The 25279-nt window shown below is 42.5% G+C and overlaps 1 protein-coding gene and 1 non-coding gene across 2 annotated transcripts in view; one reads left to right on the top strand and one right to left on the bottom strand.

Moving 5' to 3' along the window:
- The window catches only part of RPF2 (ribosome production factor 2 homolog), a 45134-nt gene that overhangs the window by 17792 nt on the left and 2063 nt on the right, over window positions 1–25279 (bottom strand). The window contains exons 2-7 of the mRNA XM_031012556.3: window positions 23889–24021; window positions 19964–20001; window positions 17242–17281; window positions 11370–11451; window positions 8845–8921; window positions 442–541 (exon numbers count right to left, since the gene is read on the bottom strand). Of these exons, the coding sequence (XP_030868416.1) occupies window positions 442–541; window positions 8845–8921; window positions 11370–11451; window positions 17242–17281; window positions 19964–20001; window positions 23889–24021 (470 nt within the window). The remainder of the gene's footprint in view (window positions 1–441; window positions 542–8844; window positions 8922–11369; window positions 11452–17241; window positions 17282–19963; window positions 20002–23888; window positions 24022–25279) is intronic.
- On the top strand, window positions 206–309 carry LOC115935071 (U6 spliceosomal RNA). Its single transcript, XR_004070786.1, has one exon. It is a non-coding gene; the product is annotated as a U6 spliceosomal RNA (small nuclear RNA).

The raw sequence follows: 25279 nt of genomic DNA, 5'->3' as shown, positions 1-25279 counted from the left end.
ATGCTAGGAATGACAGGAGATGGGTGCAGGAATTTTATAAAACACTATACAAGTAATACCTAAGTTACTAACACATCCAGAAATAATCATCTACACAGTACAACAGCTGCTTTAACTCTCCCGAGATACTTAGGTGCTTTCCTGCTGCTGGTAAGGGAAAAAAAAAAAAAAGAGAAAGGTCCAAAAAAAGGAGGAAAAAGAAGTTGTGCTCGCTTCGGCAGCACATATACTAAAACTGGAACCATACAGAGATTAGCATGGTCCCTGCGCAAGGATGGCATGCAAATTTGTGAAGCACTCCATTATTTTAAGTATACAAATATTATTTTTAAAATAAGAGAAAAAAGAAGTTACAAACCTAAAGTAGCAAAGTGCCACCAGTGAGAGTCTGAGACTGCCTTCCTGAGCTACCCTGAAGATAATAAATACTGAAATACTTACCAATAAGAAGACTTTTTAGTCTTCTATAATCTTCTGTTACATCGAAATCATCACCAGCAAATATTAGCATGGGTTTTGTTCCCTCAGGACATTTACTGTTCTAAAAAAAAAAAAAAAGCAATTATATAATTACCAAAGTCTAAACTGTTTATATATTGATTTTATTTTTTATTTTTATTTATTTTTTTTGAGATGGAGTCTCACTCTGTCATCCAGGCTGGAGTGCAGTGGTACAATCTCAGCTCACTGCAACCTCCACCTCCCGGGTTCAAGCGATTCTCCTGCCTCAACCTCCTAAGTAGCTGGGACTACAGGTGCACACCACCATGCCTGGCTAGTTTTTTTGTATTTTTCTTACAGACTGGGTTTCATCATGCTGGTTAGGCTGGTCTCAAACTCCTGACCTCAAATGATCCGCCTGCCTTAGCCTCCCAAAGTGCTGGGATTACAGGTGAGAGCCACTGTGCCTGGCCTATACTGATTTTAAAGTAGTCAATACTTTACACTAATTTATTTTCACATTTTATTAACTGTTCCAAAATGATGTCTGTGAATACTGACATTAGAGGTAAAAACAGAGGTGGGTTTTTTTTTTTTTTTTTTTTTAAAGAGACAGGGTCTCGCTGTGTTGCCTAGGCTGAACTCAAACTCTTGGGCTCTAGGCATCCTGCAAGTAGCTGGGACTACAGGTGCAGGCCTGGCTAAGATGACATTTTTAAGCTTCTAGACTTCTATACTAAAAAAAAAATTCTTTGTTCCATTCATTTACATTACCAAATAAAAGATGGCAAAAGAATGATGTAAAGGGCTTTTTTAACATTAGTCTATGCAAAGAATAAAATTAAAAGTTACTCTTGCAAAAGGAAAACAAAACAAAACAAAACATAACACAACACAACCAACCAAGCAACCAAAATAGACTTCTGATGGCCAGCAACCCTGAATCAAAATAAATTTAAGGCCAGGTGTGACGGCTCATGCCTATAATCCCAGCACTTTGGGAGGCCAAAGCAGGAAGACAGCTTGAGGCCAGGAGTGAGTTCAAGACCAGCCTGGGCAACACAGTGAGACCTCATCTCTACAAAAAACCTTTTTTTTTTTGAGACGGACTTTCACTCTTGCTGCCCAGGCTGGAGTGCAATGGCGCTATCTCGGCTCACCGCAACCTCCGCCTCTCAAGTAGCTGGGACTACAGGCATGTGCCACCACGCCTGGCTAATTTTGTATTTTTAGTAGACACGGGGTTTCTCCATGTTGGTCAGGCTGGTCTCAGACTCCTGACCTCAGGTGATCTGCCCGCCTTGGCCTCCCAAAGTGGTGGGATTACAGGCATGAGCCACCGCACCTGGCCAAAAAAAACTTCTAAAAATTAGCTGGGCATGCTGGTGAGTGCCTATGGTCCCAGCCACTCGGAGCGTGAGGTAGGAGGATTGCTTGAGCCTAGAAGGTGGAGGCTGCAGTGAGCCATGATCGTGCCACTGTACTCCAGCCTGGCTGACAGAGTAAGACCTTGTCTCATGAATAAATAAGTTCAATTATAATTTATTTGTACCACTGTGCCTTTCCCACTATACCCTATAAAAAGTATTTTAAAATGAAGGCTATGGGCTGGGCACAGTGGTTCACGCCTATAATCCCACCACTTTCAGAGGCAGAGACGGGCTGATCACTTGAGGTCAGGAGTTCAAGACCAGTCTGGCCAACATGGTGAAACCCTGTTTCTACTAAAATTAGAAAAAATTAGCTGGGCGTGGTGGTACACGCCTGTAGTCCCAGCTACTCCAGAGACTAAGGTAGGAGAATTGCTTGAACCCAAGAGACAGAGGTTGTAGTGAGCCGAGATTGCACCACTGCACTCTAGCTTGGGTGACAGCGAAATGCCATCTCAATAAAAAAAAAAATGAAGGCTATAGGCTAGGTGTGGTGGCTTACACTTGTAATCCCAGCACTTTAGGAGGCCAAGATGGGCAGATCGCTTGAGCCCAGGAGTTTGAGACCAGCCTGGGAGACACGGTCTCTACTAAAAAATACAAAACAGGCTGGGCACGGTGACTCACCCTTATAATCCCAGCACTTTCGGAGGCTGAGGCAGGCGCAGCACTTGAGGTCAGGAGTTTGAGACCAGCCTGGCCAACATCATAAAACCCTGTCTCTACTAAAAAACACAAAAATTAGCCAGGTGCAGTGGCATGTGCCTGTAGTCCCAGCTAGTCGGGGCTGAGACAGGAAAATCGCTTGAACCCAGAAGGTGGAGGTTGCAGTGAGCTGAGATAGCGCCACAGCACTCCAGCCTGGGCGACAGAGACTCCGTCTCAAGAAAACAACAACAAACAAACCAAATACAAATACAAACAAAACAATTAGCCAGGTGTGGTGGTGCACATCTATGGTCCCAGCTACTTGGGAGGCTGGGGTGGAAGGATCACTTGAGCCCGGGGAAGTCCAGGCTGCCATGAGCCGTGCTCTTGCCACTACACTCCAGCCTGGGATACAGAGTAAGACCCTCAAAACAATAAATAAATAAAAATAAAATGAACGCTAAATTAAACTACCAACTGGACATTCACATGAGAAGCAATATAATTTTACATAAGCTATAGAAAGTATAGGCCAATTCTCATCAGCAGTGTTGAAACTCTTACTATAAAAAGTATTTTCACCAGTTGTAGATTTTCTACACCAAATAGAATGTGATGTGATTAAAAAGAGGATTTAGAAGCCACCAAAGAGGAAAAAATGAAATAGTAAAAATTCTTTAACTGGATGAGTAATTTATGGAGGAAGGTGAATGACTGTTGGTCTGAGCTTCCTATAAATTCTCTGTTCTGACCAAAAATCAAGGACTATCCAAAATCCAGCAACAAAAGAAAACAAAAAAAACAGTACAAAAACCAAACACCCTCTGCCCTAGGACCAGAGGTCACCTGTTGCTTTGCTGCTCACCATGACCACTCTTGTTGACATTCTCTACTTCCAAACCCGGAACCTTAACGGTCTATATTTAGGAGATGGAGATGTGCCTAACATCTGTCTGTCTGATACAGAAGCTGAAAGGATGTTCCAGATCTAACAAGTCTTCCATGCTTCAGCCACGCCAGTCTGACCCTAGGTCTATAGGGTCTATTTAGGTGTACAGAAGAGAACAAAAAGCACAGCATCATCAACAACAACTTTTGGTTTTCAAACCATCCTGACCACAATGCATAGTAATAAAAAAAAAAAAAATTTGAAGTTGTCACCCAGTATACACATCATACAAAGACAAATAAAAGTTATGTGAAACAATACTTGGCCGGGCATGGTGGCTCACACCTGTAATCCCAGCACTTTGGGAGGCTGAGGTGGGTAGATCACTTGAGGTGAGGAGTCCAAGACCAACCTGGCCAACATGGTGAAACCCTGTCTCTACTAAAACTACAAAAATTAGCCAGGTGTGGTGGCTCAACCAGCTACTTGGGAGGCTGAGGCAAGAGAACTGCTTGAACTTTGGGGTGGAGGTTGCAGTAGAATTGCTTGAACCTTGGGGTGGAGGTTGCAGTGAGCTGAGATAGCACCACTGCACTCCAGTCTGGGCGACAAAGCAAGACCCTGTCTCCAAAAAAAAAAAAAACCCCAATACTTAATACATACAGCACTGATATTTTTTACTCTATTCCATTTTTTAAAAATACTAGTCACGGCTGGGCACAGTGGCTCATGCCTCTAATCCTAGCACTCTGGGAGGCTGAGGTGGGTGGATCACAAGGTCAGGAGTTTGAGACCAGCCTGGCCAACATAGTGAAACTCTGTCTCTACTAAAAATACAAAAAATTAGCCGCATATGGTGGTGTGTTGCCTGTAATCCCAGCTACTTGGGAGGCTAAGGCAGGAGAATCGCGTGAACCCAGGAGGCGGAGGTTGCAGTGAGCCGAGATCACGCCACTGCACTCCAGCCTGGGCGACAGTGTGAGACTCCATTTAAAAATAAAAATAAAAATAAAATGCTAGTCACATGCATATGATGAAGACCCTGAACTAGGCAGGAGTCTACAATAGATGAGCTGGCTGGGCATGGTGGCTCACATCTATAATCCCAGCACTTTGGGAGGCCAAGGTGGGTGGATCACCTGAGGTCAGGAGTTCGAGACTAGCCTGACTAACATGGTGAAACTCCGTCTCTACTAAAAATACAAAAATTAGCTGGGTGTGGTGGCGCACACCTGTAATCCCAGCTACTCGCACACCTGTAATCCCAGCTACTCGGGAGGCTGAGGCAGGAGAATCTCCTGAACCTGGGAGGCAGAGGTTGCAGTGAGCCCAGATCACGCCATTGCACTCCAGCCTCAGCAACAAGAACAAAACTCCGTCGGTGGGGGAGACATGAGGCCTCACTCTGTTACCCAGGCTAGATTGCAGTGTAGCAATCATAGCTTACAGCAACCTTAAACTCCCGGGCTCAAGCAATCCTCTCACCTCAGCCTCTCAAGTAGATGGGACTACAGGCACATGCCACCAAGCAAGGCTAATTTAAAAAAAAATTTTGTAGAGACAGGGTCTCACTATGTTGTCCAGGCTAGTCTTACTCCATTGAATATAATCATCCTTTGACATATGGCCATCTTGAGGAAACAGGCTCCTAGAATACTCACTCAATTTCCTGGTAGAGTCTAATGTTAAATATTCTCAATGAGCTTGTTCAAAGAGTTAAATATTCTCATTGTCTCTACTAAAAATACAAAAAAATTAGCTGGGCGTGGTGGTAGGCACCTGTAATCCCAACCACTTGGGAGTCTGAGGCAGGAGAATTGCTTGAACCAGGTAGGTGGATGTTGCAGTGAGACAAAATCGCGCCACTGCACTCCAGCCTGGGTGACGGAGCAAGACTCTGTCTGGTGAGGGTGGAGGGGACGGACAAGTTAGCAGAGGAATGAGGGCTGGCAACAAAAGTAGGTAGGTGAGGTAAGAAATACCTAGCAAAACATCTTAAAAACAAGGGAGAAGTAAAGGGAAAATAAGGGAAAGTGTACCAAAACAAATTAAAAATATAAACCTGTAACCAAATAATGGGGTATTGGTGACACTGGTGTTAGAAAATTAAAAAAAAAAAAAGGAGGGGGGGTAAAAAATGAAAGACTAGGGCTGGATACGGTGGATCATGCCTATAATCCCAGCACTCTGGGAGGCTGAGGCGGGTGGATCACCTGAGGTCGGGGTTCAAGACTAGCCTGGCCAACATGGTGAAACCCCATCTCTACTAAAAATACAAAAATTAGCCGAGTATGGTGGTGGGTGCCTGTAATCCCGGCTACTCGGGAGGCTGAGGCAGGAGAATTGCTTGAATCCGGGAGGCAGAGGTTGCAGTGAGCCGAGATCATGCCACTGTACTCCTGCCTAGGCGACAAGAGCAAAACTCCCTCTCAAAAAAAAAAAAAAAAAAAAAAAGACTGCCTAATAAGTCTGAGTACATGTAGGAATTGCCAATGTAAGCACATTCTCAATTAATAAAATTTATAGTTATATGTACACTCCATGAGTGAAAATGTAGTGTTCAATTTAAATGGTTCTTGTTAAGAATGAGACCTGGGCTGGGTGCAGTGGTTCATGCCTGTAATTCCAGTGGTTGGGGAGGCCAAGGCGGGAGGATCGCTTGAACTCAGGAGTTTGAGACTAGCCAGGGCAATATAGTGAGATCCCATTTCTTAAAAAAAAAAATGTAGCTGGGCATGGTGGCACACACCTGCAGTCCTAGCTACTCAGGAGACTGAGGCAGGATAGCCTGAGCCCAAGAATTCAAGGCTGCAGTGAGCGGTGATCCCACCACTGTACTCCAACCTGGGCAACAGAGTGAGACCTTGTCTCTAAAAAACAAAAAAAGAAATGAGACCTGACAAACAATAATGGTTTTGTGGTCCAGTTAACTTTTTTATTTTTTTAGACAAAGTCTTGCTGTGTCACCCAGGCTGGAGTGCAGTGGCATGATCTCAGCTCACTGCAACCTCCACCTCCTGGGTTCAAGAGATTCTCATGCTTCAGCCTCCCAGGTAGCTGGGATTACAAGCGTGCACCACCATGCCTGGCTAATTTTTGTATTTTTAGTAGAGATGGGGCTTCACCATGCTGGCCAGGCTGGTCTCAAACTCCTGAGCTCAGGTGATCTGCCTTCCTTGGCCTCCCAAGCTACTGGGATTACAGGCGTGAGCCACCACGCCTAGCCGGTTTACTTTATACATATATGAGACAATGTCTCACTACGTTGCCCAGGCTTGTCTCAAATTCCTGGCCTCAAGCAATCCTCCTGCCAGGGCCTCCCAAAGTGATGGGCTTACAGGCGTGAGAGCCTGGACTGTGGTCTAGTTTAGAAGCTGCACAATGACTGAAGTATTTCATTGCTTTGGAAGTGAAATGGAAAGAGTAGAGGGGCTGGAACGTGTTCATCAGCCAGTGCTCCCTTCCACTAAGCTGGTGATAAGCTAGTGGCAGTGGTAAAGGTGAAATGGGGTTATGCTGGTCATCTCCAGAGATTCGTGCATGGTCCCAAAGAGACACTATAATAATATGACAGCTGGGCACCCCAGCACTTTGGGAGGCCGAGGAGGAGGATCTCCTGAGCCCAGGAGTTTGAGACCAGTCTGGGCAACACTGTGAGAGCTTGTCTTTACAAAAAAAAAATTAGCCAGGTGAGGTGGCACACACCTACAGTCCCAGCTACCTGGGAGGCTGAGGTGGGAGGATTGCTTGAGCCCAGGAGGTCAAGGCTGCAGTGAGCTGAGATTGCGCCACTGCGCCCCAGCCTAGGTGACAGAGCAAGACCCTGTCTCCAAAGAAAAAAAAAACAGAAAGAAAAATAATATGAGGGCTTCCACCACAATCAAGCATCACAATTTATGTACTTTACAAAATACAAAATATTATCTTTACTGATAAGCATTTTCACATATATTATTTCATTTGATGTTGTTATACTTATTTTACATGCGATTGCAACTGAAGGTCAAGGAAGCCATTGACTTGTCAGGTCACAAATGTCATCTAAATAGCCAAGACAGGCCTCAAATCCAAGTGTTCTGCCTCTAAATCTAATTTCAGACCACTGTTCCACCTGTACCTGAGGAAACTGGGGTGACTGACTAAATAGGGATCTGGTAAGAACCTTTTTTTCCAAACTCACGGGATAAAGTTGCTTAGTACAGGAATTCTACCAAACCTGGAAAGCATGTCCTCCTCTTAAAGTCAGGAAAAGAGTAATTATACATTTTTGCTACAATACTTCCAACTAGACCATGAGCCTCAAAAACCCATAAACTGAGAGCAGTTATATAACTTTCTATTACCAACAACAATATCACTTCTCTCAAAGCCCTAGAGTCCTAATCTTGGTTATACTGACCATATGTGTGATTCCAGTTCACCAATGAAACCCCTATGGGCCTTCAATCTCCCAATCTATACAAAAAAGAAAATTACTTAGGCCTTACCCAGACTGCTATGAGGTCTAGGTGAAATAATGTATTTGATAAGATAGATTAAGCCTGAAGCAGAGTTCTGAGGGAACAGAAGCCCAATTTGTACCCAGGAGCTGAGTTAGAACACTCTTCCTGCCTTTCTAAGAGTATTTTTACTACCATTTACTACTTTCTATTTCAAAATATCATTAAAACAAAGATGCAACTCCCCAAGGGTGAACTGACCTGCCATTTGGTGGTTAGTAACCAACATACTATAGAATCAGCCAGAGCTTCCTGGGTTCAATTTGAAAATTCTACAGGTTTTTCTAAGGTTCCATAAAATAGGTGCTGTGATAATTCAGAGGAAGAGGACAATATTTAAACTATAGACCTACAGGTGCTTTGGCTCACACCATGGTCAGGAATTTGAGACCAGCCTAGGCAACATGGGAAACATGACAAAACCCTGTCTCTACAATAAAAATACAAAACAATTAGCTGGGCGTGCTGGCATGTGCCTGTAGTCCCAGCTACTTGAGGGCTGAGGTAGGAGAATTGCTTGAGCCCAGGAGGTCAAGGCTGAAGTAAGCCATGTTCATGACACTGCTCTCCAGCCTGGGTGACAGAGTGAGACCCTGTCTCAAAAAAATAAAATAAAATAATAAAAAATAAACTCAAACTATGAAAAAAGCAAAAAATAAAAACAAAAAATAAAAAAAAAACTATGGCCTAGACAAGAATTAGTAACCACAGTCTGAAGTCCAACAGCCACAAGGTCCACATATGTTGCTATTCGCTACAAATATATTCCTCTTTTTAAAAGAAAGGTAAAATAAAATTGTATTTTTATCCTGGAGCATGTCAAAATAAAAACACAAAGTTCTTGATCTACAAAACTGTATCAGTACTCTTCACCACAAGATGTCACTACTGGCCAAGAGAAGCATTACAAAATACTTTTCATTTCTGAGTATCTTACCTTAATGTCTTTTAGAGAGACAAAATTCTCAATACCTAATTCAATCATATCCAGCACATGGTAGTCATACATACGACCTGGAAGGAAAATGTATTTTTAAGCATGTATTTTTCCCAAAGAGCCACCTTACATATACCCACAAGAGCTGTGTATTCAAAATGTCCTAATATCTGCCTCTTTTTTCTCCCTATACCCCCGCAAACATATCCCACTTTCTTACATTTTCAACTCTACTTATTGATTGTTATGATATTAGTCATGGAAAGGATCTCAGATATTACTTAGCCCAACTCCTTTATTTTATAGAAGAATAAATGACAGCTCACAGAAGGTAAAGGGCTTGCCTAAGCCAGTGAGCATGCCAGGCTCAATCTCAATACACTGAGGCTAAGGTTCTTTTTCAAATCTATTTATTCAATAGATATTAGAGAAGGATTAATTTATGTGGGTCGATACATTTTTTTTCTAATATTGATTTAGTACATATATATATATTTCATATGAAAAAAATATCTACAACTTAGGATAATTTTCCCCCCCAATTCCAATGGATCCATGCTATTTGGGAGCTCAGAGACACTCAATGCAAGTATAAAGTAATTGTGTTGCATCTACAACTAAGTAGGCAGGGATGCTGAGAGCCCGAAGAGACCACGCTTCCCGTTTAAACCAGAATTTGATTCCGACAGAGACAGAAGGAAAAGGCATTCTAAGAAACATGAATTACCAGGGAATCTTTTCATATTCTTTCTTACTTATGGCACTTCACTGTATTGGTAGGGTCATATTTATATGCCCCATTCTTTACTTGCTGACCGACATAAATTTTTTTTTTTTTGAGATGAAGTCTTGCTCTGTTACCCAGGCTGGAGTGCAATAGCATGATCTCGGCTCACTGCAACCTCTGCCTCCCTGGTTCAAACAATTCTCCTGTCTTAGCCTCCCGTGTAACTAGGATTACAGGTGTGTAATCTATTTCTTGGGAGCCTGCCTCTCCTTGGCACTGGCTGCAACCAATTATTATTTTAGAGAGACAGTTAAACAGCTGCCTGACTGTCACCTGATGGTCGCCTGACATTCCTGGTTGGGGTCGGGTGAGTGGGCAGCCTCTCCTGTCCTGTGCGTGTCTGCCTATCTACTGTAACAAGCTCTGTGACTCAGATTAACTGATGGTATTGAGGAATCAGGAGTAATCAATAAGCTGTAAACTAGTTTGGTGGGGCTTTTTGGTTTTGTTTTCACCTTGTGACATTGAATAAAAAATTTTTAGATCAGGCCGGGCACAGTGGCTCACGCCTGTAATTCCAGCCCTTTGGGAGGCCAAGGTGGGTGGATCAGCAGTAATCAGCAGCTAGTAATCAGCTGCTTCCCAATAAGATCTCAGGAGTTGGGTGGGTGGGCTCAAGCATGCACACTAGGAGGCAAAATGGCTGACTTCAACTGGTAATATGAACTTGCTCTATGCTTCAAATAAGCATACGTACAACTCCAATAAACACACCGTGCATGTGGCCCCTCCCAAGTGCTGGCAGGCCACTGCACAGGCAGACAGCTCATCCCAAGGAAAAATCAAGGTAGGAGGCTAGGCATGCTGGCTCACACCTGTAATCCCAGCACTTCAGGAGGCCAAGGTGGGTGGATCACTTGAGGTCAGGAGTTCAAGACCAGCCTGGCCAACATGGTGAAACCCCGTCTCTACTAAAATTACAAAAATTAGCTGGGTGTGGTGGCGGGCACCTGTAGTCCCAGCTACTCGGGAGGCTGAGGCAGGAGAATTGCTTGAACTTGGGAGGCGGAGGTTGTAGTGAGCCGAGATTGGGCCATTGCACTCCAGTCTGGATGATGGAGCAGACCAAGACTCCGTCTCAGGAAAAAAAAAAAAAAGAAGAAGAAGAAAAGAAAAATCAAGGGAGAAGAGACACCAATCCCCCTGAAGCATACCAACACATATAAAGCCCCCAAGTCAAAGGTCAAACAGCACACTTGAATCTCTCAAGTTGCATGCTTGGCGCTCCAAGGGTACTTCACTTCCTTTTACTTCCTTTTGTTCCTGCTCTATAACTTTTTTTTCCTTGAGACAAGGTCTCACTCTGTCACCCAGGCTGGAGTACAGTGGCACCATCTTGGCTCACTGCTACCTCCATGCCTCAGTCTCCTGAGTAGCTGGACTACAGGCACGCGCCACTACACCTGGCTAATTTTTGTATTTTTAGTAGAGATGGGGTTTCACCATGTTGGCCAGGCTAGTCTCGAACTCCTGGCCTCAAATGATCCACCCATGTCGCCACCCAAAGTGCTGGGATTACAGGCATGAACCACCATGCCAGGCCCCTGCTCTAAAACTTTTTAATAAACTTTCACTCCTGTTCAAATACTTCCCTCAGTCTCTTACTCTGCCTATGCCCCTTGGATGAATTATTTCCTCTGAAGAGGCAAGAACCAAGTTGCTGCAGACCCATATGAATTCGCTGCTGCTAACAAATTGACTCTATCAGTGAAAACATTAAAAGGTAAATTATACTTACCTATTACTAGATTATTTGGCCGCTTCTTATTATGGGAGCCAAACATGAATAAAGAACAATCTGACTTCTTTGAAAAGAATTCCTATAAAACCAAATAAATCCCATTTAGTCAACGCATAAATTTAAGAACTTTAAGAATCTTACCTTTAAAAATCTTACCTTCAGGCCAGGCACGGTGGCTCACACCTGTAATCCCAGCACTTGGGACGCCGAGGCGAGTTGATTACTTGAGATCAGGAGTTTGAGACCAGCCTGGCCAACAAGGTAAGACCCTGTCTCTACTAAAAATACAAAAGACAGCCAGGTGTGAAGGCACACGCCTGTAATCCCAGCTACCTTAGTGGCTGAGGCACAAGAATCGCTTGAAACCAGAAGGCAGAGGTTGCAGTGAGCTGAGAATGAGACACTGCACTCCAACCTGGGGAACAGAGTAAGACTCTGTCTAAAAAAAACAAAACAAAACAAAACAAAAAACTATACCAGTTTTTTTCTTTCAGTGGAAGTTAATGAAGACTTAATGAACCAGAAAGAAAAATACAGAGGAAAAGTATTTCCAGCTTTTTACTTCAAGTTTCCTGATTTGGGGTATTTTGGGAAAAGATGTATATTTCAAGACTAAGAATACATGAAAACTATTCAGTTAATAAATAAAATGAAACCATTTATTTTGTTATGCTGTCATTTTGGAATAGCACACCAAGTGTTTCATTTGCTGAACAAATTCCTTTTACTCGCAGGATATCACTACTATCATTGCATACATTCAAAACACATGAGGCCCAGTAAGGTGGCTCATGCCTGTAATCCCAGCACTGTGGGAGGCTGAGGCAGACGGATCACCTGAGGTCACCTGATGTCAGGAGTTTGAGACCAGCCTGGCCAACATGGTGACACCCTGTCTCTACTAAAAATAAAAAAATTAGCCAGGCGTGGTAATGCATGCCTGTAATCCCAGCTACTCAGGAGGCTTAGACGGGAGAATTCCTTGAACTTGGGAGGCGGAGGTTGCAGTGAGCCAAGATCACGCCATTGCACTCCAGCCTGGGCAACAAGAGCATTGCATACCAGCCTGGGCGACAAGAGCACTGCACTCCAGTTTGGGCAATAAAAGCAAGACTATCTTAAAAAAAAAAAAAAGTTATCTGGCTGGGTGCAGTGGCTCATGTCTGTAATCCCAACACTTTGGAAGGCTGAGGTAGGTGGATGGCTTAAGATCAGGAGTTTGAAACCAGCCTGAACAACATAGTGAAACCCTGTCTCTACGAAAAATACAAAAAATTAGCTGGGTATGGTGGTGAGCATCTATAGTCCCACCTACTTGGGAGGCTGAGGTGGGAGGAAGGATTGCTTGAGCCCAGGAGATCAAGGCTACATGCAGTGAGCCGTGATGGCACCATTGCACTCTAGCCTGGGTGACAGAGTGACACCATCTTGGAAAAAAGAAAGAGAGAGATCTTATCCATTTGGTTCTCAGAAGTACAGACTTCCATTACAGATTTCAGAGTAGTAAAAAAATCTAGGTGTGGGGTTCTAATCCTAGACAGCTCTTTTTACATTATGCCTGTAGTCTCCACATCCCACATGCTTTGATTCAGTTTACTGAGATCACCACTTTTAGCACGAAAATTAGAATCAACATGTTTTAGTCCAGAAATCAATTGGAAAGCCTCTTAAATTAATATTAAAAAAAAAAAAAAACAGATGAAAGAGTCATAACCCTCCATTTTTCTTTACTCCTTACAAGACTCTCCGAGGTATGGGCCCCCTAGTTTGGTTATCATTCATTCTAGCCTCTAAACAGAAGCATAAATGGCAAACAACTACCCACCTGGCCTGTCCACAACCAGAGTGGGGGAGGCAGAGTCAGAAAGTCCAAGAATTCAGGCTCTGCCACTAAATATCTGGACAAATAATCTTTCCTGAGAATTAACTTTATCAATAGGGATAATACCACCTCCTGCAAAAACTTGCAAAGGCCACATGAGATGTCATATGTGAACACACCTTGTACAATGTTGTACAATGTCCTGAACAAAGTAGGTGTCCAAAAAATATTTTCTATGGCCAGGTGTGGTGGCTCTTGCCTGTCACCCCAGCACTTTGGGAGGCTGAGGTGGGTGGATTGCATGAGCTTAGTAGTTGGAGACCAGCCCAGGCAATGTGGCAAAATCCCGTCTCTAGTAAAAATACAAAAAAAATCCGGGTATGGTGGTATGCACCTGTGGTCCCAGCTACTCAGGAGACTGAGGTGGGAGGATCGCTTGAACCTGGGAGGCGGAGGTTGCAGTGAGCTGAGATGGCGCCATAGCACTCAAGCCTGGGTGACAGAGTGAGACCCTGTCTCAATTAAAATATATGTATTTATTTTGTATGTCTAAATCAATGGAATTACTTTCTTAAAATTTTAAAAACATTTTCATAGTATGACTAACATCCCAAAGCTTTCTGTAAAACACCCCTCATATATACTTGAGTGTTTTATATACATACTCGTGTGTGAATGTGTGTGTGTGTGTATGTATATGTGTATATATATATATATATGTATATATATATATATATATATATATATATGTATATATATATATATATATATATATATATATATATATATAAACTCATCCCATTCTCCACAAAGTCTGCTTTTTATTTCTTAAAATTCTAGAACAGGGGTAGTCAAATTACCTGCAAAAAGCCATATAATAAGTATTTTAGGCTCATTCTTTTGTTTTGTTTTTAGCCAACTCTTCTTTTTTTTGTGAGACAAGGTCTCACTCTGTTGCCCAGGCTAAAAGTGCTGTGGTGCAATCATGGCTCACTATAACCTCAAACTCCTGCACTCAGCTGATCCTCCACCCTCAGTCCCCCAGATAGTTAGCACTTGGGCTCCCACCACCATTTCCTGCCAATTTTTAAATTTTTTTAAGAGATGGGATCTCAATATGTTGCCTAGGCTGGTCTAGAAATCCTGGCCCCATGCAATCCTCCCACTTCATCCTACCAAAACAATGGGATTAGAGGTATGAACCATGGTGCCCAGCCTAACCAACTCTTTTTTTTTTTTTTTTATTGAGATGGAGTTTCACTCTTGTTGCCCAGGCTGGAGTGCAATGCCGCAATCTTGGCTCACCGCAACCTCCGCCTCCCGGGTTCAAGTGATTCTCCTGCCTCGCCTCCCGAGTAGCTGGAATTAAAGGCATGTGCCACCACGCCTGGCTAATTTTGTATTTTTAATAGAGACAGGGTTTATCCATGTTGGTCAGGCTGGTCTCGAACTCCTGACCTTAGGTGATCCACATGCCTTGGCCTCCCAAAGCGCTGGGATTACAGGCATGAGCCACCACGCCCAGCCTAATCAACTCTTTAAAAATGTAAAAACCATTCTTAGCTCATGAGCCTCACACAAAGAGGGATTTGATCTGCAAGCAGTATATTTTTGCCAACCCCTCTCTAAAGCAGCAAAACTCATTTATCCAAGATTGTAGTAAAAAAAATGTGTGGAGAGGGTCAGGAGGAGAAAATTGACCACTATTTCCAACACAACCACTCCTTCCATAGCCATTTTGAGCTCCGTAGGTCTGGGATTCAGATAGCTAATAAATATATACTATAACTGGAGGTGGGAGATCAAAGAGAGGGAATGTCACAACCTCAAGTGTAAGAAAAGCTGTTGTCAGCTTTTATCAACACTAGACTAAAAAAGCTCAAATGCTACAGCTTTCACTACGTAACACTGCCACAAAGTGGTCATGCAACTAAAAGCATTATGGTATCACAAAAACAAAACCAGGCCTTGATTAAGTACTATATGAAAGAGAATTCTGAGATAAATCTTATATTTTTACTTTCATGATCTTTTCAACAAATGACTGTAAAAAACCTGAGACAAATAAAAGTAATTTGAAAAAAACTGAGTAAAATGCATTTTATCAATACTATCTTAATTTTCACTGCAGTTAGTTACAATAAGATTATTTGATTTTAATCTAATCAATCATTGAGATTAATTTCTTTTTTTTTTTTTTTTTTTTTTGAGACGGAGTCTTGCTTTGTCGCCCAGGCTGGAGTGCAGTGGCGCGATCTCGGCTCACTGCAAGTTCCACCTCCCGGGTTCACGCCATTCTCCCGCCTCAGCCTCCCGAGTAGCTGGGACTACAGGCGCCCACTACCACGCCCGGCTAATTTTTTTTTTTGTATTTTTAGTAGAGACGGGGTTTCACCGTGTTAGCCAGGATGGTCTCGATCTCCTGACCTCGTGATCCGCCCGCCTCGGCCTCCCAAAGTGCTGGGATTACAGGCGTGAGCCACCGCGCCCGGCCGAGATTAATTTCTTTCTTTTAAATTCACTAACTAAAAGAAAAAAACATTAAAAAGGTCAAGTGACCTTAAGAAAAAAAAAAAAACAAATAATGGGTTCCTGGTTGGGTGTGATGGCTCACACCCATAATCCCAGTACTTTAGGAGGCCAAGGCGGGCAGATCATTTGAGCTCAGGAGTTTAAAACCAGATTGGGCAACATGGCAAAGCCCTATCTCTACAAAAATTAGCCAGGGATCGTGTCGTGCACCTGCAGTCCCTGCTTCTGACATGGGAGAATGGCTTGAGTCTGGGAGGTGGAGACTGCAGTGAGCAGAGATCATTGCAATGCACTCCAGCCTAGGCAACAGAGCCAGACCCTATTTCAAAATAAACAGTGGGTTCCTATCAAGAAAACATAATCATATTAAGTTTTTTTATTTTTATTTTTTAAATAGAGACAGGGTCTTGCTACGTTTTCCAAGCTGGTCTCGAACTCCTAGGCTCAAGCAATCCTCCTGCCTTGGCCTCCCAAAGTGCTGGGATTACAGGCGTGAGCTACTGTGTCTGGCCCCTGATGATTTTCTTAAGGAAGAAACCAATATCATCACATACTGAAAGTACATTCATCATTCTCCATTTACTATAAACAATCTTTGATTTCACTTACCAGTTTTTTCATTTAGTTTTGGTTGACTATACACTCAAATAAGAATCTGATTAACTCTAGGAAAGCAACTGACATCTGTTAGCAATAATTCAGGTAGTGTTCCTTGTTTTAAAAGTATCCAATTGTGTGTGATGGTGTACACCTGTAGTCCCATCTACTTGGGAGACTGAGGCAGGATGATTGCTTGAGCTCAGGAGTTTGAGACCAGCCTGGGCAACATACCAAGACCCAATCTTCAAAAAAAAAAGAGTAAAAACATCTGAAGGAAGAGTCATATTTTTAAAACTCAAACTTGCTTTATAAAAACAGATCTATAACAAACTTCCTTTTGAAAATTCATTATGTCCTTTAAATGCAACTCAAGTTAAAAATTTTTTTTTTTTGAGCCGGAATTTCACTCTTGTTGCCCAGGCTGGAGTGCAATGGCGTGATCTCGGCTCACTGAAACCTCTGCCTTCCAGGGTCAAGTGACTATCCTGCCTCAGCCGCCTTAGTAGCTGGGATTACAGGCATGTGCCATCACGCCCGGCTAATTTTTTTTGTATTTTTAGTAGAGACGGGGTTTCTCCATGTTGGTCAGGCTGGTCTTGAACTCCCAATCTCAGGTGATCCACCTGCCTTGGCCTCCCAAAGTGCTGGGATTACAGGCGTGAGCCACCGCGCCCAGCCAAGTTTTAAAAATTTTATCAATATATTTGCAGGCAATGAAAAATACATTTCCCAGCCATAGTGAAATGAAAGATCTATAGATATTTTTTAAAGTATTTCCTCTCCATTTTACACAAAATTCCCTCACACAGGATGACTTCTAATGTTTAAAAAATCACAAATTTGGAGTACAAATGAATTAGTCTGAATAATTACTACTTATATGCTTTCTTAAATCATAAAGATTATTATACTTACCAGTGATGTCTGATCCTCAAAAGGTCTTGTAATATTTTTCCTAAGAATATCAAAAAAGTGACAGTTTTAATAATCTAAATAAGTATATACAATTAATATATTAAGGTAATTTTATATTCAGATGATAAAACAATTGAAAGGATATTCATCCATTCAAATATTTATTCAGTGCCTGTTATATGCCAGGCTACCATTCTAGGAGCTAGTGATACTATACTACTACATTAAACAAGATGCTTGCTTTCATGGAGTTTATAGGCTCGTGGAAAATAAGTAGTCCTTTGTACATATGGATTCTGCATCCTTCTGCATCCATGGATTGATTTGACCAACCACAGATTGACGGTATTCAATAGACAAAGAAAGTGTGTTAAAAAAAAAAAAAAAAAAAAGCAGGGGGCGCCGAGCACAGTGGCTCACAACAGTGAAATATGATCATGCACTGCACTCCAGCCTGGGTAACAGTGAGACCCCGTCTCTAAAAAAAAAGTTAAGAAATAAAAAGAAAAAAGAACAATAAAAAGCAGGATAAACCAGAAAATATAGCATTATAACTATTTACATAGCATTTACATTATATTAGATATTATAAGTAATCGAGAGATGATTTAAAGTATATGCAACTTACTTTTATGGGAAGCATTTTTTAAAAAAAGGATACAGGAGGATGTGTGTGGGTTATATGCAAATACTAGGCCATTTTATGTAAGAGACGAGCATACCCAGATTTTAATAAGGGGAGGTTTCTGGAACCCATCGCCCACAGATACTGAGGGATGACTGTAGCTTATTCCAGGGCTGTGGTAAGGAAAAAGACAAGATGAACCCAGATAATTTTGTGATGTTAGAAAGTAAGGAAGTGCTCAAAAACAGGAGGCATGTTGAAAGGCCATAGGAACCAACGTAAAAGAGTTCCCAGCTGGGAGCAGTGGCTCACGCCTGTAATCCCAGCACTTTGGGAGGCTGAAGCTGGTGGATCACCTGAGGTCAGGAGTTTGAGACCAGCCTGGCCAACATGGTGAAACCCTGTCTCTACTAAAAATACAAAAATTAGCCAGGCACCTGTAATCCCAGCTACTCAGGAGGCTGAGGCAGGAGAATCGCTTGAACCCAGGAGCCAGAGGTTGTGGTGAGCTGAGGTTGCACCACTGCACTCCAGGCTGGGTGAAAGAGTAAGACTCCGTCTCATACTAAAAAAACAAACAAACAAAAAAAAAGGGGGGGGTTCCCAATTGCCAAACAGAACAATTTAAGCAACAAAATTAAGAACACTGGATTATAATCCAGAAGAATATATGAGGAAAGCACACATTTTTGTAGTGTTCTTGACAAACATGCATAACCTCAATCAATTCATGAGAAAATTTAAACCCAAATTGAGGGATAATTTACAAAATAACTGACAAGTACTTGTCAAAAATGTCAAGGTCATCAAAGACAAGGAAAGACTAAGGAACTGTCACAAATTGGAGAAGACTAAGGAGGCATGAAAACTAAATGCAACATGGGATCCTGGAAGAGAAAAAGAGTATTAAAACGAAAACTAAGGCCGGGCACGGTGGCTCACGCCTGTAATCCCAGCACTTTGGGAGGCCGAGGTGGGCGGGTCACCTGAGGTCGGGAGTTCGAGACCAGCCTGACCAACATGGAGAAATCCCGTCTCTACTAAAAATACAAAATTAGCCGGGCGTGGTGGCGCATGCCCGTAATCCCAGTTACTCGGGAGGTTGAGGCAAGAGAATTGCTTGAACCCAGGAGGCAGGTGTTGCAGTGACCTTAGATCATGCCACTGCACTCCAGCCTGGGCAACAAGAGTGAAACTCCATCTTAAAAAAAAAAGAAAAGAATGAAAAAAGAAACTGGGCCGGGCGGGGTGGCTCACGCCTGTAATCCCAGCACTTTGGGAGGCCAAGGCGCGCAGATCACCTAAAGTCAGAAGTTTGAGACCAGCCTGGCCAACATGGTGAAACCCTGTCTCTATTAAAAATACAAAAATGAGCTGGACATGGAGGTGCATGCCTGTAATCCCAACTCAGGAGGCTGAGGCAGGAGAATCACTTGAACCAGGGAGTCAGAGGTTACAGCAAGGCGAGATCATGCCACTGCACTCCAGCCTGGCAACAAAGCTAGACTCCGTCTCAAAAAAAAAAAAAAAAAAAACCACACAAAAATTAGCCAGGCGTGGTGGCACGTGCCTATAATCCTAGCTACATGGGAGGCCAAGGCAGAAGAATTGCTTGATCCCAGAGTTAGAGGTTGTAGTGAGCAGAGATCATGCCACTGCACTCCAGCTGGGTGACAACAGGACTCCGTCTCAAAAGAAGGAAAAAAGAAAAACTGGTGCTAATCAAATATGTCTGTCATTTGATTAACATGAGTGAATCGGTGTTAATTTATTAGTTTTGATCATTGCATTATGGTTATGCAAGATGTAACATTAGGGGAAGCCAGGTGAAGGGTATATAGGAATTCTGCATTATTTTTGCACTTTTCTGTAAATCCGTATTTCAAAATAAAATATATATGCTATGGTTACAACTATGCAAGGACATTCAATACAAATGAAAAAAACAGACCAAAAGAAAGAAATTACAATATTAATAACTGCAAGGAATTTTAATATCTTTAAAAAAAGTTTTTGTTTTCCAAATCTTCCATAAAGTGGTTACTTTTATAATGAAACAAAATCATTTAAAATACAGTAAAAGAAATCATGACTTACTTTTTATATAGTACACCATATGGTTTTTTCAGTGCATACTGTAAAACAAAATTTATAGCTTTCAAAACAAAACACATTCTGAAAAGCAGAAATAAAAATAAAGCATCATAACAGTCACTCTCCAAGATTGCTCTGGGGCCTCAATCTTATTCTGAGGGCTTCTGCCTGGCTCCCATTTCATCACTTACAGTAACTTGAAATGTAAGCTTAATATTCTTGGACTAGACTTTCCTATTTAAAAGTTTCTATGCCCTGTCAATAGTCTATCCAACTTAAACAATTTCCTTCATTTCTTTAAACTCGACTTAGTCCAGTCTCTCTCTAGGGAAACAATGCCAGGTGCAGTGGCTCACGCCTGTAATCCTAACACTTTGGGAGGACAAGGCAGATCACTCGAGCCCAGGAGTTCGAGACCAGCCTGGGCAACATGGCAAAACCCTGTCTCCATAAAAAACTGCAAAAATTAGCCAGGCATAGTGGTGCATGCCTGCAGTCCCAGCTACTTGGGAGGCTGAGGCAGGAGGATCACCCGAGCTCAGGAATTCGAGGCTGTGGTGAACCGTGATTGCACCACTGCACTCCAGCTCTGGTGATAGAGTGAGACCCTGTCTCAGAAAAAAAAAAAAAGTAGTAGACAAAAACAGAAAAAATAAATTATATCACGAAAGGCTGATAGATTGAAATAATGTTGTGTGGAGATCAGAAAACTTAGAAACAGTCACAATGATGACAATTAGAATACTAGCCAGAGGTTAAACACAGCTCTTTAAAAAATGCCTATTATTCAATGTTCTTCATTTTTTTCCTAGTTCTACCTATCCACAAATAATCATTCATTTTATTTTATTTATTTATTTTTGACACAGGGTCTCACTCTGTTGCCCAGGCTGGAGTGCAATGGCGTGATTAAAGCTTACTGCAGCCTGAAACTCCAGGGCTCAGGTGATCCTCCCATCTCAGCCTCCCAAGTACAGACACATGCACCACACCCAGCTAATTTTTGTATTTTGAGTGGAGATGGGGTTTCACCATGTTGTCCAGGCTGTATTTTATTATTTTTTTAAATTTAATTTATAGAGATGGGGTCTCACTTTGTTGTCCAGGCTGTCGTCCTAGGCTTAAGTGATCCTCCCACCTCAGCCTCCCAAAGTGCTGGGATTACAGGTGTGAGCCACCACACCTGGCCTATAATCATTTATTACTTGTATGGCCAGTACTGCTCTACCATAGAGAATAACAAAGATGTCATCAGGTACTACCTTGCATTAGAGAAATGGGTAAATGAGGGAAACAATGAAAAATAAGGTGTAATAATCATTCATCAACTATCAGAGTTGGTGAACAAAGAAAATGCAACAGTAAAATCTACCTTTTTAAGTACTAAAACTTTTGATGATTCTTGGCCAACTATTTCCCTGTTTCCGTGTAATAAACATTGCCACCTCTTCTTGATGACTCAGAGTCATCATGATGAATTTTAATTATTGTAGTAATCTGTAATATTGTGCTGCTTTTAAAGCTTACTTAAATATGCAGGGTCATTGTGCTGATGGATACTAGAAGGAGAGGGGCAGTTTCCCGTTAGCACAATGAAATTCAGACAAACATTTCAAAAAAGGGATGGGCCTATATAAGGCATTCAGACATCTGAATTGATTATGCTTATCAGGCATAGAGTTTGGTCAAGTTTAAAATGTATTCAAAGCCAGGCGTGGTGGCTCACTCCTGTAATCTCAGCACTTTGGGAGGCCGAGGTGGACAGATCATGTCAGGTCAGGAGTTTGTGACCAGCCTGGCCAACATGGGGAAACCCTGTCTCTACTAAAAGAACACAGAAATTAGCTGGGTGTGGTGGCTCCCAGCTACTTGGGAGGCTAGAGGCAGGAGAATCGCCTGAACCCGGGAGTCAGAGGTTGCAGTAAGCCAAGATGGCACCACTGCACTTCAGCCTGGGCAACAGCGTGAGACTCCACCTCAATAACAACAACAAAAATGTATTCGATTACTTAATCGATTTAATTCAAAGATCTATTGGCTGTACTCAAGGCCTAATTAGTCAAATAACCTACTAGATATCTCCACATACTATGCCTTTTTTTTTTTTTAGTTGGAGTCTTGTTCTGTTGCCCAGGCTGGAGTAAGTGCAATGGCGTGGTCTCAGCTCACTCCAACCTCCATCTCCCAGGTCCAAGCAGATTCTCCTGCCTCAGCCTCCCTAGTAGCTGGGATTACAGGCACCCACCACCATGCCTGGCTAATTTTTGCATTTTTAGTAGAGACAGGAGTTCACCGTGTTAGCCAGGCTGGTCTCGAACTCCTGACCCCATGATCCGCCCACCTCGGCCTCCCAAAGTGCTGGGATTACAGGTGTGAGCCACCGCGCCTGGCCCATACTATGCCTTTCTTTCATTGATTACATATATATTGAGTACCTACTATGTCCAGACACTGGGCTGTACACTAGGCTACAGAGGTAGAAAAAACAAAGCTTTTATTTTCATTACTTAAATTACATGTCCCAAACTGAACCTTTCACCTTTCCCTCCAAACCTGCTCCACTTGATACATTTTCTAATTGGCATTATTGCCCATCAGGCACTCAAGCCAAAAACCTGGGAAGTCATACTTTTCACTAGTTCCCAACTCTTCTTTCCTCAACATCTATTCTTTCTGGTCATTTCTCATTTTCATTGCCACCACTGGACTCCAGATGCTCTTCACCTAGCTGGCAGCAATGGCTTAGTTTCCTACATTTGCTCTCAACCCTCTCTAATCAAGCCAATTAAAAGGACTGATGGTATCTCTTGCTTAATATCTTTCAATGACTACACGGAGCTTTCAGATTAGAATTCAAATTTCATGTTACTATGTGACCCATGCCTCCTCTTCTAGCCTCATCTAGCCCACTCTCCTTTGGCCATGCCCAATTATTTACAGTTCTCCAAATGCATCAATGCTCCTTCATATTCCCTTTTGCACAAACTTCTTTCTCAGCCTCAGAGGGTCTTCTCTTTCTCTCCCACTTCTTGCACCAACTTCTCGTTCAAAATGAAGCTGCAGTGTTATCTCTGGGGGAACCTACCCTGTGTGGGGGTCCCCCTATGTGATTTTTTTTTTTTTTTTTTTGAAATGGAGTCTCTCTCTGTCACTCAGGCTGGAGTGCAGTGGCACAATCTCGGCTGACTGTGACCTCCACTTCCCAGGTTCAGGCGATTCTCCTGCCTCAGCCTCCCGAGCAACTGGGACTACAAGCGCCCGCCACCACACCCAGCTAATTTTTGTATTTTTAGTAGAGACGGGGTTTCACCATGTTGGCCAGGCTGGTCTCGAACTTCTGACTTCGTGATCCTCCTGCCTTGGCCTCCCAAAGTGCTGGGATTACAGGCGTGAACCACCGTGCCTGGCCTCCCCTATGTGATTTTAACTGTTTCCCACCCTACCCTGTCCATGCCTCCAGCACAGCACAATGTAAGAACTTTTCACATGTCTATCTCTCTAAGCTCACTGAAAGAACTGTGTCTCACCTATTAATTCCCAGCACAGGCACAGTAACCGGTGTTGTTGAATGACTAAATATACAGGAATATGCAGTCACTTCTCTTTACAAATTAGATTTTTTCCTAAAATGTAAGTAAGCCAAATTCTAGTAATTGAAAACAGTTTAAATTTACTAAGGGAGACCTTTACTCTACCAGACCCACCTGTGCTCCTAAAAAACAATAATAAAATTTACTAAGAGAACTAGTTGCTTTAAGAAAAGGTGCCACGCAAGGTAAATAAACCCCCAACTTTAGCTCTTCTCTAAGACTAGTAGCTCTTATGGTAAGGCAAGCTTATCTACGTATTTCTCCGACAGCCCACCCTAGCATGCTGAAAATTCTAAAATGACTTCAACACCTTTTAAAGATTAAGTATATATACTTACCACATCTTTAAGTACTTTTGTCACTGTTGCATTTGCATTTCCCCCTTTAATCAGCATGGCATTTTTAATATTTTCATTGAGTTTCGGTTCTTTCTTCTCAAGGAATCTCTTGGCTCTTTTCGTTTTGGGCTTTCTGTTCAGAAAAGCACAATTCATAACTATTTAAACATTTTCCTCACATTGCAAAGCCATGACTTAACTAATATGAAAATTCTTAAAAACATATTTGTCACTTAGGGTTCCACCCTTAAAAAAAAAATCTCACTTTCTTTTTTTTGTTTTTTTTTGAGATGGAATCTCACTCTGTCACCCAGGCTGGAGAGTGATGGCACAATCTTGGCTCACTACAACATCCACCTCCTGAGTTCAAGCAATTCTCCTGCCTCAGCCTCCCGAGTAGCTAGAATTACAGGCACACACCACCACGCCCAGGTAATTTTTGTATTTTTAGCAGAGACAGGGTTTCGCCATGTTGGTCAGGCTATTCTCGAACTACTGACCTCAGGTGATCCGCTCGCCTCGGCCTCCCAAAGTGCTGGGATTACAGGTGCGAGCCACAAGGGCTGGCCAAAATCTCACTTTTTTGGGAGATATTAGTAAAAGATATTTCCTTATTATTGTTAAATAAGTGTTTTGATAGCTTTAAAAAAAAAGCTTTCATTTTTGTATTCCCACCATTCTTTATTACTGCTCTTTCCAATCTTTTTTTTAAGTAAAAAAAGGCTCAAGTAAATACTGTCGCTGTTTTTTTTCTCTTACTCTTCCTTACTCTTCTTTTTTCTTCAAACTTTAAGTAGTCAAACTGTATCCTGTACCCTAATACAAAGAATTGAGCATCAACTGCTGATCAACCTGTGGACATTTACTAAACATAAGACTAATGACTGCTGGCCGGGCGCGGTGGCTCACGCCTGTAATCCCAGCACTTTGGGAGGCCGAGGCGGGTGGATCACGAGGTCAGGAGATCGAGACCATCCTGGCTAACACGGTGAAACCCCTTCTCTACTAAAAATACTAAAAATTAGCCGGGCGTGGTGGCGGGCGCCTGTAGTCCCAGCTACTCGGGAGGCTGAGGCAGGAGAATGGCGTGAACCCAGGAGGCGGAGCTTGCAGTGAGCCGAGATCGCGCCACTGCACTCCAGCCTGGGCGACAGAGCGAGACTCCGTCTCAAAAAAAAAAAAAAAAAAAAAAAAAAAGACTAACGACTGCTTATTTTTCTTTTAGGTTTAAGACCACAACGCCTGCCAGGAAGTATACACTGTTGCACTCCAACATCATTGCTGAGAATGCCAATATTATTGCCAACAATGGGGAATAATAAGGCTGATGTTTACATGGAGTCACTCTATTAAGGCTTAATCTTCACCACAATCCTGAGAGTTACAATTCT

This window comes from Gorilla gorilla, chromosome 5 (genome assembly GCF_029281585.2).
Source record: "Gorilla gorilla gorilla isolate KB3781 chromosome 5, NHGRI_mGorGor1-v2.1_pri, whole genome shotgun sequence".
Taxonomy (NCBI): Eukaryota; Metazoa; Chordata; class Mammalia; order Primates; family Hominidae; genus Gorilla; species Gorilla gorilla.
Note: the sequence above shows the minus strand (reverse complement) of the source record. Positions and strands in the feature narration are given on the sequence as shown.